The sequence below is a fragment of the Euprymna scolopes genome, chromosome 32 (genome assembly GCF_053919585.1).
Source record: "Euprymna scolopes isolate OS-2025 chromosome 32, ASM5391958v1, whole genome shotgun sequence".
NCBI classification, from domain to species: Eukaryota; Metazoa; Mollusca; class Cephalopoda; order Sepiida; family Sepiolidae; genus Euprymna; species Euprymna scolopes.
In genome coordinates this window covers 95,450,549-95,470,275 of record NC_136513.1, presented here as the reverse complement: position 1 = coordinate 95,470,275, position 19,727 = coordinate 95,450,549, and the positions used below count along the sequence as shown (strand labels likewise).

Here is a 19,727-nt window from a genome sequence, read left to right as displayed (position 1 = left end):
ATAACAACCATTGCAAAAGCCATCTTTCTAGTAGGTACCAGCAACCAAAATTTTAAAATCGTCTATGGCTAAATTTGATTCTCTCATATAAAAATACACATAAATACAAGAAAAACAAAAATCATGAAGATATCTTGTTTAGTCTTCAAGTTATGATCATTTTCATATTTGCAAACGTAGCATGAACATGTTTACATTACGACATGGCAACTTTGAAAGCCACTGACAAAAAAAGTAACTGGTAAAAACGTCACAAAAGATGCTTTCATCACTCTTAGTATTAGAAGACAATAGGAAATAAAAGTATAATCATATCTAATTCAATTTTGGCCTTCATTTTTTTCAATGTGAAAAGTGAACATTGCAATAGTTATAATAGCAAAATCGCACTGGTGGGCACTTTTTGAAGTACCAGCAAATACAACTGAATAAAAAAAAAATTACATATGAACATGCAATATAATTCTATGCATAGTGATTATTATGTCTTTTTTCAAACAATTCCAGCTGCAAGTTTTTTCATTATAAGTCGATAAAAATACCGATATGTTCAATTTCAATAGTGGAAATAAAGTACCAAATGTTTTAAACATGTACAAATTTCAAAATCACAAAAACTATTAAAGATACAGATGTGAAATTTTGCATGCATAATCAATACATGTTGTAGAACGTCATACCTAAATTTCAGCTCTGTACACCTTGTAGTTCTAAAATAATAAACTTAAAAATTGCAATAATTCACTGTTTATCATGGCGAAGTATCGTATATAAGCAAACATACCTGTTCAACACCAATTTACATTCAATACAAAAGGAAGCTGCATGTTAATATTGTTCTCTATACAATTAATATTTCCTGGTGATTCTGTTGAACTCTTCGCTGGGAACTGACCATATTCGTCCATTTGAGGTGGTTACCTCAAACCCCCAATCAAACACATACAGAGAAGCGACTTTCTCTACTTCTGACCTTGCCCATCTAAAGGCATTTATTTTCACCTTTATACTTGTCCTACTTGTGACAGAAATTACTTGACCTAAATAAAAGTCATCATCATAATATACTGCCATAAACTGTCCTTGTTTGCTGAAGCTGTAGTTTGCAAACTCTGCCTGATCAACAAGAGTACTTCTATTTCGCTTTCTGATTCTTCATTGTTGCAAAGTGTTTCATAGTCATTTATTAGGTTTGAGCCATTCAAAAATGCTTTCAAGTGGCTTGCTAGTAACTCTAAAGGTCAGTCAAGTTTTAAATGTTCAGACTTATTGCCCAGAACTATTTTCTGAAACCTAATTTCATCTTTGAGGGCCTCGACTTTACTATTCTTGCTTCCTAGCACATGCATCATTTGTGTGACATTCTCTTCACTGAAACAAGGCCCACCATGTGTCTTCACCCTCTCAATGATGAGATTTTTTCTTATTGCTTCCTTGCATTTTTCTCCTTTTCTTGTTGGTCCTGGATATCACCTAAAACTATATCCGATGGTGAGGCCCCACCTTGCGGGCTTGGGGTGTGTGGAGCCACCCTTTGATTGCCATTACTCCCAGGTCCAATCTGACCTGGAGTGGTAGTACCTGTTAGGGTCCCAACTATGGGTTAAATAGAATCCGACTTAAAAAACAAATATACTCCATTAAAAATCGTTCCTCAAAATAACTAGATTCGGCATTAAATAACCTGAAAAAGGTTGATATGCCGTAAAACAAAAACAACCAACCAATCTTTTCTTGTTTTCTCCAGTTGTTGCTTTCTCTTCTGAAGTACCACCTTCTGTAATGCCTGGTGTTTTATTCAGACTTTTTTAGATTTGGATCCACACAATCCAAGCAACTTGTTCCTTTTCAGATTTACTATCAAGCCAAATTGAAGTCTTGTTTTTCTTCAGCATATTGATGGTGCTATGGTGGTGTAAAGATGCATGGCGTCTCTTGAAAATGCTAAAATCCAAATCACCAAAGCATTCTTCTCCTATTAAATTGGTTATCTGGCTATGCTGCATTTGCTGACGTTTCATCTTTAATATCATAGTATCTTCCACCTGGCAGGAAGTCTGTCAGCTGACGTTGAAGAACATCTTCGTATGCTGAACAAAGTCTATGAAGTAAATTTTGAACAATAGTCTTTTGTGCATCCCTTTTGTAGAGGGCAGAAAAAACAGGGCTGTTTAAATTGATGCTAAAAAGTGGTAGAAAGTTGGGATCTGTCAATTGTTTGGCATCATGTTCCCATCTTCCAAGGGCAGCATTCATTTCCACAACATAGCAAAAGAAATCCAAGTATTTTGGTTGTCTGCTGAGTAGGATCCAGTAAGGTCCAGTAACTTTGTGGTATAACAGTCCAAGTGCAACCATGGCACAGTCAATTGAATCACTCCTCGCGTCATGAAGCACACTTTCTTGCTTCAGATTCAATGATGCCATGAAATCTTGAAAAAATGTCACAATATCATTTCGATGATAGTGGAGTGAAGCAGCAGCCTGAAAAACGTTAAACCTATTCCCTCTAAAACTTGTTATGCTAGAATTTTGTGACTGAAGGTGACAATAGGCTTCCCAAGAGGCTCTGCATCTATTTTTTCCATCACTTGTTCGTCCCAACACATCACAAGCAGTCCTGATAAAGCAATATGCTGCATTTTCTGAACTTGATGAAAACCTTTTGAATTTTTTCAGACCATCTCTGCCAATTTTCTCATTCAGATGTTGTTCCCATTTTCTCAAGACTTTTTCGGATTCAGAACTGAGGCCAAGAAGGAAGTGAGCATTACAATGCAAAAACTCCATGTTTTCATCAATGCCAAGTGTATTCATCCTCTGTATGTTGAAGGCTTTGTTGAATGACTTTGACACTTGCTCTGTCACTCATAAGACCAGTGAGATTCTGTAACATTGACCGGAATACAGTATCCACTTCACTATCTGTATAGAGATCAGCCAACTCATGGAACAGATTAAAGGCTACATCAACAAGTGTATCTGAATCTTGAATACTGAAGTGAATCCACATGAAAGCAACTGACCACTTTTGATGATTCCTAGTTGTTCCATCAGAATGTAAGTCTACATTGCTCGATTGCAGTAATGCTTCAGCTATCTGCTGTTTAGCAAGGACATGCCCTTTGTCAGCATACCTTAGAGATGATCGCTCTGTTGGCAGGTCTTTTGAATCTACAGCTGTGTGAAAGATCTATCTTGCTACAATATCAATTATCTTTCCACAATTCTTGCCAGATACTTCTGCTTGCCCCTATCAATTCAATGACACTTGATGACATCTTTGGTGTACCGGTATTATGTTCCTTCATAGAAACATTTCTTTTCTTGGCCTGATTAAGAAAATCAAATTTCATCTGTTGAATTTTCAACTCGTCCTTTTTCTCTTTGCTTTTCTTATGAAGTTTTTTTTTGAATTGGAAAGGAGTTTGAGTCTTTGAATTTTAGTTTTAACTTAAAAATTTGTTTAGACAATATTTGATTGGGCATTCTTTCCGTCTTTTCTTTCTAACTCAATCTTGTTTCCCATCTTTTCAAACGCTTGTAAAATGCAGAGTGTCTAATTTTTGAAAGCTCCTGATTTCTTTGCTGCAGGGTAGTCAAGGTACTTTCAAGTTTAATTTGAATTTCCTCATGTTGCTGTTGTAATGACGACAACAAATCTTTATTTCTTCTTAGCTCTTCATTTTTCTGCTGCAAATCATCATGAAAAGACGGTATCTTTTCTGAAAGTACATCTTTTATGGTCTGCACTTTATCTTGTTCTTTCAGTTTTTTCTGCATATCTTTCATCTCTCCCTCTATTTTTTATCTGAATAGTTTTTGAGCCAGAGAGCAATGGTGAGTTTTATAGCTTACTTTCATCATCATTAGCCCGAGTTTGTTGAATCAGTAGTATCTTTCTACAGGCTGGCATAGCTGCCTTCGGTGTACCTGGACTAGATTTTACAATGGCTGTGCTGACATCCTCACTGTTTGGTTGATACCAGTAATCTTTCATGAAGTCTTCATAATTATTACGATGCCGAGATTTGCTGAGATTTTTAGATGTTGCCTGAATTTTCTTTAACTGACAAAGCCAAACTCTTTGTCAAGAACTTTGCAGCTAATTCTACCCTTTGCGACCAAGACCGCCAACCCCCAATATTTCCTCCTGTATCAGAAAACACGCTATGTGATATACGTATATCTGTACGTGATGTTGCGAAGCTAATCAAAAACCTTGATTCGAGTAAAGCAACTGGCCCTGACGGTATTCCAATTATAGTACTCAAAAAACTTCAACCTGAACTAGCGCCCATACTTACAAAACTGTTTAAACGTTGTCTTAAGGAGAATAGTTTCCCATCTCCCTGGAAAATCTCATCGGTATGCCCTGTATTTAAGAATTCAGGTGATCGCTCATCCCCCTCTCAGTACAGGCCAATAAGTCTCCTGTGCGTCATGAGTAAGTTGCTAGAATCTGTGTTAAATACAGAAGTAATCAACCATCTCAACGAAAATAACCTTCTTAGTGACACTCAATATGGTTTCCGTTCTGCTAGATCTACAACAGATGTCCTTACAGTTATATCGCATAGGATTAGCAAATCTCTCGACGGTGGCAATCTTTCTAGGGCAATTGCTCTTGACATATCTAAGGCCTTTGATAGGGTATGGCATAAAGGTTTACTTCATAAGATCTCTAGCTATGGTATTGCTGGAAATGTCTTCTCAATTATTAAATCATTTCTCTCTGATAGGTTCATAAGAGTAGTAGTTGAGGGGCAAAAATCAGAAGCTCACAGTATTAATGCTGGTGTCCCTCAGGGATCCATCCTGAGCCCAACTCTTTTCCTGATCTACATTAATGATCTTCCAAATCATATCCTTACATGATTTGTAGACATTTATGCTGACGACACTACCATTTATGGTACCACATCTAAGACAGTAAATGACCAAGTTCTCTCCAATTCTCTCTCCTCTGATCTTGAGCACGTAGTACAATGGGGAAAGGAGTGGCTGGTTACTTTTAATGCATCTAAAACCAAGCTTCTCTCTTTACATCATCAACATTCTAATCCACATTATGCATCAATTAAAATGAATGGCTCTCGTCTTCAGGAGGCCTCAAGTTTTGACAAGCTTCTGGGCTTGACCATTACTCCTGATCTTAAATGGAACACGTACATCAAATCTGTTGTCAAGGCCGCTGGAAAAATGGTGGGATCTTTCTATCGATCCGGTAGATATCTCACTGCTGATGCTATTCTCTATCTATATAAGAGCCAGGTACGTCCAAGGATGGAATACTGTTGCCACATCTGGGAAGGAGCTGCTAGAAAGGACGTGTCCTGCCTTGATAGAGTTCAAAATAGACTTCGTAGCCTCGTAGGAGATGTCCTTTTCTCCTCCTTGCAACCTCTATCTCACAGAAGAGATGTTGCGAGTTTGTCTCTGATGTATCGTTATTTTCATGGAAAGTGTTCGACTGAGCTTCAATCTATGGTCCCCCCTTGCAAAACTTTCACAAGAAACACTCGTCTAGCTGTAAACACTATCAATAATTTCCCCCACTCTTTATCTGTGCCTAAACCTAAACGTAGATTCCATGAACAAAGCTTCTTAGAACTGCACGCCTGTGGAATTGTCTTCCGTTTTCCTGCTTTCCGGCTGACTACAATATGGTTGTGTTCAAGTCTAAAGTAAATAAGTTCTTGATGAGCTGTTCCATATAAGTTATCAAATTTACCAAATTTTCATTACTAATGATTACTATATTGTCCAATTTCTACTGTACACTCTTTAACCCTTATCCTTGAGTGGCCTCTGGGCCTTGATAATGTGGTGATGCCTATGTAAAAAAAAAAAAAAAAAAAAAAAAAATTGCCTATCAATAGAACGTTCAGATAGATACTTTGCAGCCTGACATACCCAAGATGATGGAAGTACTTCTAAGTCCAGAATGATGCCATTTGTAAGTGCAATTATTTCTGATTGCCCGACAAACTTGAACTAAGCAGTTCATCTCTTGTAACACCAGCACATGACAATTTCCAACGAATGTCAAATTTTCCATGAAAAATGTTTGGAATCTGTTAGTCATTTATATGCAAATTGGCATTAACATAAGCTTTTTCAATTAAGTATCTTATTCTCAACAGATTGATGGTGATGAAATTGGATGCACATTCGACTATCATTCTTGGGGTTTTTTTTTTCATCTTTCAGGTAAAAATAGTTGTAAAAGGAGTTTGTTTATACTAACTTTGGGAATGGATGGTCTTCTACCTCTTCCAGTGAAATTGAAAATATCTTAATTTCTTGAAATTACGGTCGTCTGCAATAAAAAATATTCCCAATTTCAAACATGCAGCAAATAATAATCCCATTCTTAACATGTGGAGACTAGTTTATTTTTTTTTAAACTAGTCTTTACTTTCACCTAACAATTTAATGAACAATGCAAAAATAAATGTTGAAACAATAAAAAAAAACAATAGTACTTATAAAACTAACTTATTTAGAAACCCATTCTTAACATGTGGAGGAGTGTTTTTTAACTAGTCTGTACTGTCACCTAACAATTTAATAAATACAAGTCTGTGCTTTCAATAAACGATACAATAAAATATATTTATAAAAAAAAAACAATAGTACTTATAAAACTAACTTATTTAGAAACCCATTCTTAACATGTGGAGGAGTGTTTTTTAACTAGTCTGTACTGTCACCTAACAATTTAATAAATACAAGTCTGTGCTTTCAATAAACGATACAATAAAATATATTTATAAAAAAAAACAATAGTACTTATAAAACTAACTTATTTAGAAACCCATTCTTAACATGTGGAGGAGTGTTTTTTAACTAGTCTGTACTGTCACCTAACAATTTAATAAATACAAGTCTGTGCTTTCAATAAACGATACAATAAAATATATTTATAAAAAAAAAACAATAGTACTTATAAAACTAACTTATTTAGAAACCCATTCTTAACATGTGGAGGAGTGTTTTTTAACTAGTCTGTACTGTCACCTAACAATTTAATAAATACAAGTCTGTGCTTTCAATAAACGATACAATAAAATATATTTATAAAAAAAAAACAATAGTACTTATAAAACAAACTATTATTTAGAAACCCATTCTTAACATGTGAAGTCTGTACTTTCAATTAACAATTTAATAAACAATTCACGAATAAAATAAATATATTAAAACAATGAAAAACAATAATATTTATGAAGCGCAAGCATAAAAACGGCTGTTGAATGTGCACTTGCGTACCAAACGGCTTTGTCACAGTGTAGTATTGGCGAAAATTTAAAATTAGACGAAAAACAAGTAGTTTTCCAAATATGAAGCCATGTGATTCTGTTATCACGGCTGGCCATTTTTGTACGCGCAAGTGTGCAATGGTATTAACCCCTAAACTCTGAGACTATTTTCCATTTCAGTGGCCAGAAAATGGATACTCATTTTAAGTTAAATTTACATAGAAAAGTGAACACTCACTTTTCGAAAAAGTAATTTCTCATATCATGAAAACTATTTTTTTGCGACGGAATGGCCAGCCATGATAACATAGAATTACATGGCTTAATTTTTGGAAAAGTACTTGTTTTTTGTCTAATTTTAATTTTTCGCTAATACTACACTGTGATAAGGCAGTTTGATACGCGAGTGCACATTTAACAGCCTTCATTTATGCTCGTGCGTAGAGTAAACGAAGGCTGGGCTGTGAAATGGAAAATAGTCCCAGAGTTCAAAAGAAATCAAACAAAAAACTTTTTAGCCAATAAACACACAAAAAATGCCCTCCCTCTAAGGTGGCCAGAAAGTGGGTGCTCATTTTAAGGGATCACCCACTTTACGAAAAAGTAATTTCTTTATATCATAAAAACTATTTTTTTGTGACAGAAACACTTTTCAGATTCGATTTTAGCACACCGAAATCTCCAAAAAACACATTTTGTTATATACGGACGTGAGACGGGCTTTAAAGTAAAATGATACTGCGTCTTCAACGTAAAAGTTGTTTTTGTTGTGCTAATTTGAGTTTTTTCTGTCTAGAATAAAATAAATTAAAACAATGAAAACAATGGTACTTATGAAGTGAGCTATTATCTAGGAAACATGTGAGGGGGGCGTGTTTTTTTTAACTAGTCTGTACTTTCACCTAACAATTTAATACATACAGATACAAGAATAAAATATATTAAAACAATAGTATTTATTAAACAAACTATTATTTAGAAAACCACTCTGTGTGTTTTTTTATTTTTTATTTATTTATTTTTTTTAATTAATGTGTTTTCAGCTAACAATTTAAATTATACAAAAATAAATGTTAAAACAATAAAAGAAAACAATAGTACTTATGAAGTGAACTAACATGTGGAAGAGAGTCAAGATCAAGGTGTAGTATCTGTTCTTCAGATGATGCACTTCAATTTCTTGTTCTCTGTCAGTGGAGGAGAAATCCTTCACGACTGAGACAATTTTTAGTTTTGTTCCTTTTCTCCACGTTAAAAAACGACCCTGGTGTCTAACTCTGTCCTCGTGGGGAGGCATTGTAAATAGGAACATGTGGAAGAGAGGGTGGTTTTTTTTTTTGTTTTTTTAATTTAGTCTAGTTTGTACTTTCGGTACTTATGCACGTAGGAAACTGTGCTGAAATAACATTTAGAAAGCCATTCTTAACATGAGGAGGAGAGCGTGTTTTGTAACGCTTTTGAACTTTCAACTAACAATTTAATATAAAAACTTATAAAACTTTAATTTAACTTGAAAATACTATTTAAAAATAGCGCGGTTCAGTTCGCTAAGTGCATAGGCACCATACTTTCATCTATGGACGACAATAGTTTTTTATGCTTATTCAAACTTTAATTTTATGCAGTTGCATGCCTTGAATTAAATATCTACCATGCACCAAATCATTTTCAAATAAATACAAAATGCTAGAAATTTGCTTCTTGTCTAGCATTTTTTACGCTCTTTTGCCAAGTTTGTTTACTTTCAGGAAACTGGTTTAGAATGCCGAATAAACGAATATTTAGATACTCAAACATTTTAAAATTAAATCACTAGTTTTATAAATGGTTTATTATAAATACTCCCTATTTATTCTCCCTCCAAAATGATACAATATTAATTTAATTTTTGAAAAAATCCAAAATATCACTCATTTGTTTACGTTAAAAAGCTGAACACATGCAAACTACATGTTGCAAAATACTTCTGAATATTTAAAATATTCAAACATAATTTTACAAATTAATGTACAGAAATGGTTTCTTATCGCTTATATTGAAATTGAAGCAGTATAGTTACCTATTTGGTGAAATACCAAAGTCGAACAACTTTCATCCATTGACTCGCACATTTTTGCCGTGTTCACGATTCACACAATTTTGTCCAAAAGACTCCCGAAGTGTCAATTTTCTTTCGCCTTGTGCATTTTCGCGAATAAAGCTAGGTACAATTTCTTAGCACCATTTTTTTTTTTTTTTTTTTTTTTTTACAAGGTGGTCACCACTTATCAAAGCCCAGAAGCCTCTCAGGGATAAGGGTTATTGTAAGTACATTACGTTAGTGTGGATATTTAATAAAGTGTCTACTTAAGGGGGCGGTTCATCAGGAATTTGTTTACGTTAGACTTGAAGACATCCAAGTTGTAGTCTGGAAGGAAGCAGGCAGATGGGACAGTTCTACAGGCATGCAGTTCTAAGAAAGAAGCTTTTGTTCATGGAATCTATGTTTTGATTTAAGCATAGATAAAGAGTGGGGAAAGTTTTTCACAGTGGATTCAGCTAGACGGGTGTTTTTCGTAAAAGATTGGCGAGGGGGAACCAGAGATTGGAGTTCAGACGAGTACCTGCCATGGAAATAACGATAAAACAAAGATAGGCTTGCAACGTCTCTTCTGTGGGAGAGGTTGCAGGGAAGAGAAAAGGGCATCCCCCACTAAGCCACAAAGTCTATTTTGTACTCTGTCAAGGCAGGATAGGCTGTTTTTAGCAGCTCCTGCCCAGATATGGCAGCAGTATTCCATCCTTGGACGTACTTGGCTTTTATATAGATAGAGAATTGCATCAGTAGTGAGATATCTTCTGGAGCGGTAGAAGGATCCCACCATCTTTCCAGCGACCTTGGCAACAGACTTGATGTACGTGTTCCATTTCAGATCAGGAGTAAAGGTCAAACCCAGAAGCTTGTCAAAACACGGGGCTTCTCCTAGACGAGAGCCATCCATTTCAATTGATACCAGATGAGGTTCAGAGCGTTGATGATGTAAAGATAGGAGTTTGGTTTTAGATGCATTAAAGGTAACCAGCCACGTCTTCCCCCACTGAACCACTCGTTCGAGATCAGAGGAGAGAGAATCAGAGAGAGCTTTGTCATTTACAGCCTTTGATGTGTTGCCGTAGATGGTTGTCATCAGCATAGATGTCAACGAATGATTTAAGTATGTGTTTAGGGAGATCATTAATGTAGATTAGGAAGAGAGTTGGGCCCAGGATGGACCATTGAGGAACTCCAGCATTAATACTGCAGGCCTTTGATTTTTGGTTCATCAACCACTACTCATATGAGCCTATCAGAGAGAAATGATTTAATGATAGAGAGAATATTTGCAGTTATACCGTAGCTGGAGATCTTGTCAACTAGGCCTTTATGCCATAACCCTGTCTAAGGCCTTTGATATGTCAAGAGCAATTGCCCTAGAAAGGAAGCCTTTGTCAAGAGATTCACTAATCCTATGAGATATAACCGTTTTATAGGAAATTGAATAAACTTTACTTTAATATCACATTTGCCGTGGTTATTATGAATAGTTAATTCATTAGAAGCAAATTAAATGAGAAAAATTTTTTAAAAAGAATTTCGCATATTTTTTATTTTATATTTCTTGTAATTTTTATATGTAAATAAAGATCATTCTTTGCTTAATTTGATGCTATTTATAGTTTTTTTTATTGGTCGAATGGTAAAAATCTGCGAGAGTTTTAAATAAGGGGGTATGATTTTCTTGATTTTTAAAAAAAAAATAGCAGCTAGCGTTCCACGTCAAAATGTTATCACTTTTGTTGGTGCTATTAAAATAAATCAGTAAAATTGACTTTTTATTCAACAAATACAAAATAAACACCGTACAAAAGAGGAAGATTTGCTCTTTCATGTAATATATATTTTATCCAAAAACAAATTCAAACAAATGAAATACAGGCTGGTAAACATAACCTAAAGTTGACCATTTTTTTACGAATTCCACTCATTTTTCAGGTTGCTGCCGGTACCTATTTCTAGACTAAGGCAGTATTAAAGAAATTCGCATAAACTGATATATAGTAAGCAAAAAGTGCTCAATATCTTGAGACTAGCTTCTCTTTGTATCCCTTCTGCCGAAATATCTGGTGGGGAGCTCATCAGGTGCTTCTTTTTTGGTGATTATATTTTTGTATTTTTTTATCAGTTTTGAATTAGGATTACCATATTTTTTATTTTTGAAATTGTTGTGAGGGTATTGGCGTTGCTCACGATGGCGTTTACATATAGTAATGAAAAAGTCCTCAATATCCTTAGTATAGCAGGTTTGTCTAAACAGAACTTCATGTGGACCCGGACAATGTTTGGTATCCCTGCTGATGTATATATACATCGTAATTTGATCATGTGGCATCAAATTTAAGAAAAATGAATAAGAAAATCTAAAAAAATAAACTGATGTGAACTTCAACAAAATATCTTTTGGAATAGTTTTAAAAATGCAGTACTTTTCTCTTATTTTTAAAATAGTACTTTTGAGATCTTTTTAATTTTTCTTACGTTTGACACTATTTGATAGAATTCATTTTTAATGTGTGTGTGTATATATGTATAGTTAAGCCATGTTGAGCTTGGTTAGTATCAGATGAGTAACCATTTGGGAACTCTAGGTGCTGTATGTGCTTTCTGCTTATCTCTGCATTTGTTTCCAGTCGTCCTATACATACTAGTAATACACATGGACGGAAAAAAAACGCTTTTGATAATCAGATTTCAAGGTAGTTCTACTAAAATAGCCATATTTTTCAAATCAAAGTATTTCAAGTCTTCAAATTACTACTGTTTTGTTCGAAAATGAATATACTTTCAAATGAATTAATGAATATGAATGTATATTATATATTTTAAGAGTTTTAAGCAAATAAAGTGATAAAAATGTGAACGTCATAAAATGGCGTTTTCGGTAAGGTTTTGTAATGAACCTCCGTTTTCTAAAGGTCCGTACCGTGATTGTATGAAGAATTTCGTCATGAAATTTGGGAACCAATCAGAAGAGGTGTTAATCTTAATACTGTCACGTGTCTGAAATATTTTTGACCATTTCTTTTTTGTTGTGTTAAAAATAAGACTTTAATATGACGAGTATCGAACATTTTGAAAAAAAATTCATCGGACACCCACTAGTAAGTAAATCATTCTTTTTACTATCTTTATCAATTAAAAGTATTATTCTATGTTGAGTAGGACCGTGGTAATTGATAATAATTTAAAAGGACCTACCCGGGAAAAAAATGTTTCTAGTTCTCGAGTTTCGTCAAGTTAAGTTAGTATTAGTAGCAGCAGCTGTAGTATTAGTCATAGCACAGTATAAACAATAATAATAAACAGTTTAATTTTTATTCACGAACGAATTAAGGAAAACATGAAAATATGAATATAAATGTTCTAATATGTTTAATTAGAGCTATTTTGTTATCAGAATAACATTAGTTTAGAACCTGTTTATTCAGCTCGAAAAACAGTGTTTACCGATGTATTCGAAAATTTAAAATGGCGGCCGACTCTCTCTTTGAGGCAGTAAGTTTGGGAAAATGAGTTATAAATTAAAAAAAAACAAAAAAAACAGACGAAATACTGTTAGAAATTCGCTCAATACATGTTACCATGACATAGGCAGATATATATTTGGCGGGTTTTTAACAGTATTTTGTCTAGTTTTTTATTTTTAACTCCTTTTCAATACATCGGTAAACACTGTAGGTTTTTCAAGCTAAATAAGCATGTTACATTAAATAAAACCACCAAAAACATATCCAGTTAGGTAGAAAAGTAACTTATCTTGCCTTTGATAACATTTATTTGTTATGTATTTGTTTTTTAATAACACTTTCTGAATCTATGTGTACAGTAATACAAACCCTGTTATTTTTTTTTTCTACTTATTAAGCAAAAGGTATTTTTACCACCTACTCCAGTGTAGTATAAACGGCCTATGGGAATAAACACCTTCAACCTCGAAAATAGAAATCAACAAATTTATGGAATTTTCTTCAAAATTTCATAATGCAGTTTCTTATTAAATTAAAACTAAATATAACATTTGCTGACTTATTTACCTGTCGAATACACACAGACATATAACTTTCTGTAAGATATTTATATTTCTCCTGGGGTTTTTAAATGGCCCTCTCAATCAGATATTGCAGTGATTGAAATAAAATTTATTTTATCTGTTGATGCAACAACACCTGTGTCAGGGGGCAGATGGTATGTTTTAAAAGAATATATGCAAGTTGAAGAAAGATTTGTCAGCTTTAGCAAAAAAATTTTGATATTTAAATAGGTGGGCAAAAAATAATTGGTACGTTACCAAAAGTCACATTTTCTGACAGAGTACTGTCATTTGTTTTAAATAAAATTTATTTTTGTCTGTTTGTCCTAATTCTTGTGAAGTTTCACATCCTTATTTAATAGTAATGTGATATTCCGAATTTAACTCATAACATTTTCAAAAGCCAATAATTATGAACCACTAACAGTAAATATGAGTGATGAACGCTCTCTTTGAAAAAAAGCTCTCTTAACCTCATCTTTAACCCCAGTTATGTGTGGCAAGATTCCTCCTAAAACACTCTTTAACCCTAACAATAGCACTAAGTTCGAGTGGCAAGCCCCCCCCCCCCAACAAAATACCTCTGTAAGCCACATACAAGTGTCTAAAACGAACAAACAAAAATAGATCCTTCCTTAAAGAAAAATACACATAAAATAAATTGGTTAACTGTCCTAAAATGCTAGAATGGCCTGGAAATGGTGAATTATTTTACATTAAATTTTTGTGAAACTAACCGCCCCCCCCCTCTCATATTATTTTTAGTTTTTTTCTGTCAAGTCTTCAGTGTGTTCACACATAATTTTCCATAGCCCTACAATTAATTCAAAATCCGAATGGCAACCCTCCCCATATTCTCATTGCATAGAAACACGCTTAAAACCACACATAATCGTCTTAAAAAAAAATAAAACAAAAAGCATACAGGATTTATCTCCCATAAAAAAAAGTTAACTGCCCTAAAACACTAGAATGACCTGTAATGGGGAATTATTTTACATTAAATTCTAAAATAATTTGTTTATCTTTCATTAAAGTTTTTCATGGCATTTCATACATAATTGCCTAAAAAGGTAGAATCACATTTTGGAGGGGTGGTCAGAAGGGGTTGGGTGGGGTTAAACAGAAGGTGCTAATCTACAATAATACCAAAGAAAAATTGCAATATATTCATTTTTTAAATGGTCTTATGTTTAGATTTAAGTTTTTTGTACATAAAGCACATTACAATTCAACTTTTGAGTTCTCCAACTTCTTTTCTGTTTATGGATACATGACATTTTTAAGGAATTGCAGCATATTTATGCACATTTACTGCAGATTATTTGGAAACCATGAACTTTGGGGGATTTTTCAGTCGCATATTCTTATTCGTTGTACAAAAATACACTTATATGGTAAATTTCATTGCTTAATCTTGTGTTTTAACAAAGATATGACATTTTTACTGAAAAAGTAGTGAAAAAAATGTGATGAAACTCATATTGTCTTAAAGAGGGGAAAATATTCAAACGTGTGAGGCACAAAAATAGTCATAACTTCCTTAATTTTAATCAGATTTTTAAATTTTAAAAAGATTCTTAGCTCATCAAGGTCTTTCTATGTATACGAATATTTAAATATTTTAAGCTATTTCAATTTTTTCATGTGTCTTGTACACTTCACTTGCCACTGGTATTTAACAATGTTGACTCAGGAGAGGTGTGGTTGGAGATTGTTCACCTCCTGCCACAAAAAATTTATGTGCGTGCAACACTACGTGGGTATCCATAGTCTGTTAGACTGAAGGAGCCTGTATGTATGTATGTATGTGTACGTATGTGTGTGAGATTGTCATTTTTCTCTTTGTGGTTTTCTTTGTTTATTCCCAGCTCTGTAGACTAAATCAGCTATTAGTTTGATTGTATTGCAATAATCAAGGACGACAATAAAGAAGATATAAAGTAGCTTTCCTCCACTCCATGCTTCGTATTTGAATCTGTCAGTTTTTGTAGACTTTGGTCTGGTTTCTTAAAAACAAAAAATTCTATTGACAAAAGCAGAAAATGTTGAGTGACGTAAAACAAACGAACATTGTTTCAGCTTTATATTTGTACCATCATTTTTTTAATATATAATATTTTTACCGTCATTTTTTTAATATATAATATTTTTACCGTCATTTTTTTAATATATAATATTTTTACCATCATTTTTTTAATATATAATATTTTTACCATTTTTTTAATATATAATATTTTTACCGTCATTTTTTAATATATAATATTTTTACCGTCATTTTTTTAATATATAATATTTTTACCGTCATTTTTTTAATATATAATATTTTTACCGTCATTTTTTTAATATATAATATTTTTACCGTCATTTTTTTAATATATAATATTTTTATCGTATATTTTTTTAATATATAATATTTTTATCGTATATTTTTTTAATATATAATATTTTTATCGTATATTTTTTTAATATATAATATTTTTATCGTATATTTTTTTAATATATAATATTTTTATCGTATATTTTTTTAATATATATGATACATTTAGCTCTGATGATAGGGATATATGTGCAGAATAGGAGACTTTGTTGGTTTGGTCAAATTAAAAAAAAATGAATGTTTCAGTAAAATATGAAACAGTTGAGGCAGGTGAAGATCCCTTAAAACATTGGGAGAAGTGATAACAATGTTTTTGAGGGGGAAACTCTCTGAACAAAAACAGGTTAGTTTGGAAGTAAAGTTCTAAAATCCGTATTTCAGCATGTTTAACAAAAAATAGATTGATTTAAAAAATAGATTAAAAATTTTTTTTTTAATGAACAAATAAAAAGAATGGTGAGAACCTAGTTGGTAACATTGATATAATGTCTGTTTTCTGGCATATCACTCATTTGAGTATTTAATGCTGAAACAATATCTGTAAACAGTTTGTTGTATACAATTAGATGAACACGGATTGTTATATTCATAACTGGTATGGTGGTGGTGGGGGGTTAGTCCTTACCTTTTCCAAACATAAATACTAGAGATCCAATTGGATTTGAACTCTATACCATTACAACAAATGAATTAGTCAAGTTCTATTAATTCTAACTAAATGGATTGAATTGTTTTTAGAAAAAGATGGCAGAACTTTGAAACATTTATAATTTAAGGCACCATTATTTGGTATTAATACAAGTTTGCTTGGTTATCTTTGGCGAGATGATCAGTCATATGTGAAAGTGCTGCTGAGTATAAAGATTGCAGCCTTGGACTACCATGTTTGGGTTATTCCAGCCCAATTCATCCAGCCCCGACACACCCCCTCTTGGATTTTTTTCATATTTACACCATACAAACTTTGGGTTAAAACTAAGAGAAATCTGCAATTTCAGCCCAGTTGGATTTGAGGAACATATTTTTTTTCACAGTCGGTTTCGCCCTGGAAATCAAAAATTGCTATCTCATGACGTAGAATTTTCGACCCCCAGCGTTTTACAAAATTTGCATTTTTGTTGCAAAGAATAAAGCTCTGGAGCTAAATATTCACACAGATAAGGTTTTGAGGGCAAGGAATCCAGAAATCATGGTTAGAAAGATGGCAAATGAGAGGAAGTACCTTATTTTTACCATTTTAGGTGGTACCGCAGCACTTTTTTAGAGCTTGTTTGGGGCGATATTTTGTTGAGAAAAAAACATAACTGTGGTGCTTTGCCAGACTTCTCCTTTGGATTTTTAAAGTGACTTTAGGTTGGAAATTACAAAATTCAAATAAAACCTTTCGGCATATTTGACATTTCAAGACACTAAAGCCTCAAAATTGGCATTTTTATAAAAAGTTAAGGACTTTTTGGTGAATTTGGCAACAATCTAATCTTAAGCTATCATCAATATCTAGAGCTGAAAAAGGACTTGGATCGACCCATTAGAGCCCATTTTCATGATAGAATGTCAAATTATATCATATAAAAGGATATGGACAAAAAATAGTCGAAAATAAAAGACTGATGCATAATCTAGTTTATCGTAAGAAAAACTGTCAAACAAATATAAAACAGACATTTGTTATAACTCCAACTATCGACTTAATCTGTCAAAATAGTCCTGAGTCTTATTTTTCTCCTCCTCGGTGATGAAATATGTTCTACCATTCACTGAAATACTTGGGGTCTGCACTCTCATAACGACCTTGCTCAGTGGAATATAGCCTCGATCCCTATTAGTTGGCCAGTGGAATTTATGTGATGGTCCATGTGGATGCAGGAAGTTGCAAGTAAGATCTTTCTCTTCCCTGTTGTCACTCTCAATCAATGCTAACCACCAATATCCATCAAAAATGGAAGTAATGTAGTCATTGCATTTGAGCAACTCCAGAGTTTCATCTAATGGCACAGGCATGTCCAGAAAAGAATGATCGATAAAGATCGTTGTGTCAGCACTCAATTGCTTGCCCTGAATATTAAACTGAGAAGCTGGTTTGAAATAGTGACAGCTCCTTGTACCAGGCACAGTATCTCCCAGTTTATATCTCATTTGAAGTTTCTCTCGAACTGAAACCATGTCTTCTTTGCCGATCTTTAGAAACATGATACCAGTGATCGATGATCTGCAAAAATCTGCAACAGCATGAAAGGTGAGTATTTGGTCTTTTATTGGCCTTTGCAAGCTGGCACGGAGAACTTTGCGTTTGACAGCCCCACCAATTCCATCACAGGGTGATTTGCCATGGCTAGTTGCAAAAAATGCCCAAGTTGCATCAATTCCAAAATCTGATGAGTGATGGCAAAGGTTAAGAAATGCTTTGAAGTTTTTATATTGGCCAGCGCAGCCAGCGCTGAAGTACTCTACACTCTTGATCCAGGGAAATTTCTCTTTGATGTACAACATCACCATTCTTTGTAGTTCATGCACAAAACAGGTGTCATGCTCAAGGTCATCTGAAATGATGCATAATGAGATCTGTTGAAGTTTTCCATTGTTATCTTTGTAATAAATTACCACTGGATGCATGGTACACTGGTCTTTGTTCTAGTGATATCCCTGGATCTCATCTTGCACCACGTAGTGATAATTTTCCGCAAAGTCCAGGAGAAGGATACATTCGGTCTCAGTTATTTCTTCTCTTTTTTAGATACTGAGCTTGGCGCTTTGCTGTGAAGGAATGGGTCGTTAGATTATCAACATTGTATACCAATATCTCTATGAAGTCATCTACATCAGCCATCTGTGTCCATAGCATTGTCCTATCCACACTCTCCCACCGATTATATGACATCTCACTGTCAATTTCCAATTCAGTAAATTTATCTCTGATATACTTCTCTAGAGCAGGGAAACCTGGGCCTTTAGGACAACGGTGGACCATACATTCAAGACTATCGGTGTCGCAAACTACCAAGGCCATCAAATCTATTTAAGTGATATTAGAATTGGGACTTTCAGTTGGTACATTAGCAGCACTCTCATCTCTGGATTCTTCAGCTTTCCTTCTGAGCTGAGTCTTGACAGTTAAAACAAAGCAGTCAACAAGCAATTTGCTGTTTTGATGGTGGGTGCAAACACAAACTGAATGAGAACCTGATGTCAAGATGGTGACACACCATTTTAGACGGAGCTCACAGAACTTTGAAAGACCTATTTTGTGTTCAGGATAGCTTTCTTTGTAAGCTACATAAAGCTCTTTAAGATTGCATAATAGGAGCTGTTTCTGGACATGAACTTTGTTACCGATGCTCACAAAATCTTTCGCTCGAGGCATTAACCGTGAGAGTTCATCGTCCTCATAGAAAGCCAAGACAGAATTGATAACCTCTTTTGAGAGACCTCTCCCCTTCTTCTGTGGCAATGAAAGAATACCTCGATCCTTTTTCAGTTGCCGTGCTTCACGTACTATATATTCAGAGACATTGAAATATTCAGACACCTTTTTTCGAGACCAACTTTCCGGAGCTAAAGTCATCAACTGGATCCTCTCACTGGTTTTCATTTCTTTATTCTCAAGTTTGGCCTTCATTGCATCCAACGATCATCATCCTTTGCCTTTGCCACTAAATCCATTTGACTCGTTTGGCTGCTAATAGGGCTTCCTAATTCAGGGCTAGAGATGTTAAGGACTTTGGCAGCTGCCTCTACTTGCATTTCATAGCTTCTTTCTAATGTCTCTCTGACAATATTGATTTTTGTGTGCTTCTGCATTCTACCGGTTTTTATAGGGGATATATCAAACATCATTAAAATGTCATTCAGTTTCTCTCTCTTTTGCTCAATTTGTGACTCATTTTCAAGGTCTTGATTGTCACTTTCTTCTGTTTCACTTGGATCTTCTAACTTCTTGGCAGCTGCTTCACAGTGACGGCAAAGCTTCCAGCCAGG

At 34.1% G+C, this 19,727-nt stretch overlaps 2 protein-coding genes across 5 annotated transcripts in view; one reads left to right on the top strand and one right to left on the bottom strand.

Moving 5' to 3' along the window:
* The window catches only part of LOC145256510 (uncharacterized), a 223,732-nt gene that overhangs the window by 104,768 nt on the left and 99,237 nt on the right, over positions 1 to 19,727 (top strand). The gene's annotated exons all lie outside the window — the stretch shown is intronic.
* LOC145256070 (uncharacterized) lies at positions 1,365 to 2,790 on the bottom strand. Its single transcript, XM_080114653.1, has one exon. It carries the CDS (start codon positions 2,788 to 2,790, stop codon positions 1,996 to 1,998), a length of 795 nt encoding a protein of 264 aa, XP_079970779.1. The 3' UTR covers positions 1,365 to 1,995.

What these genes read in the sequence shown, in the direction of transcription:
- LOC145256070 (XM_080114653.1), bottom strand. Translation starts at nt 2,790, where the DNA reads ATGGAGTTTTTGCATTGTAATGCTCACTTCCTTCTTGGCCTCAGTTCT.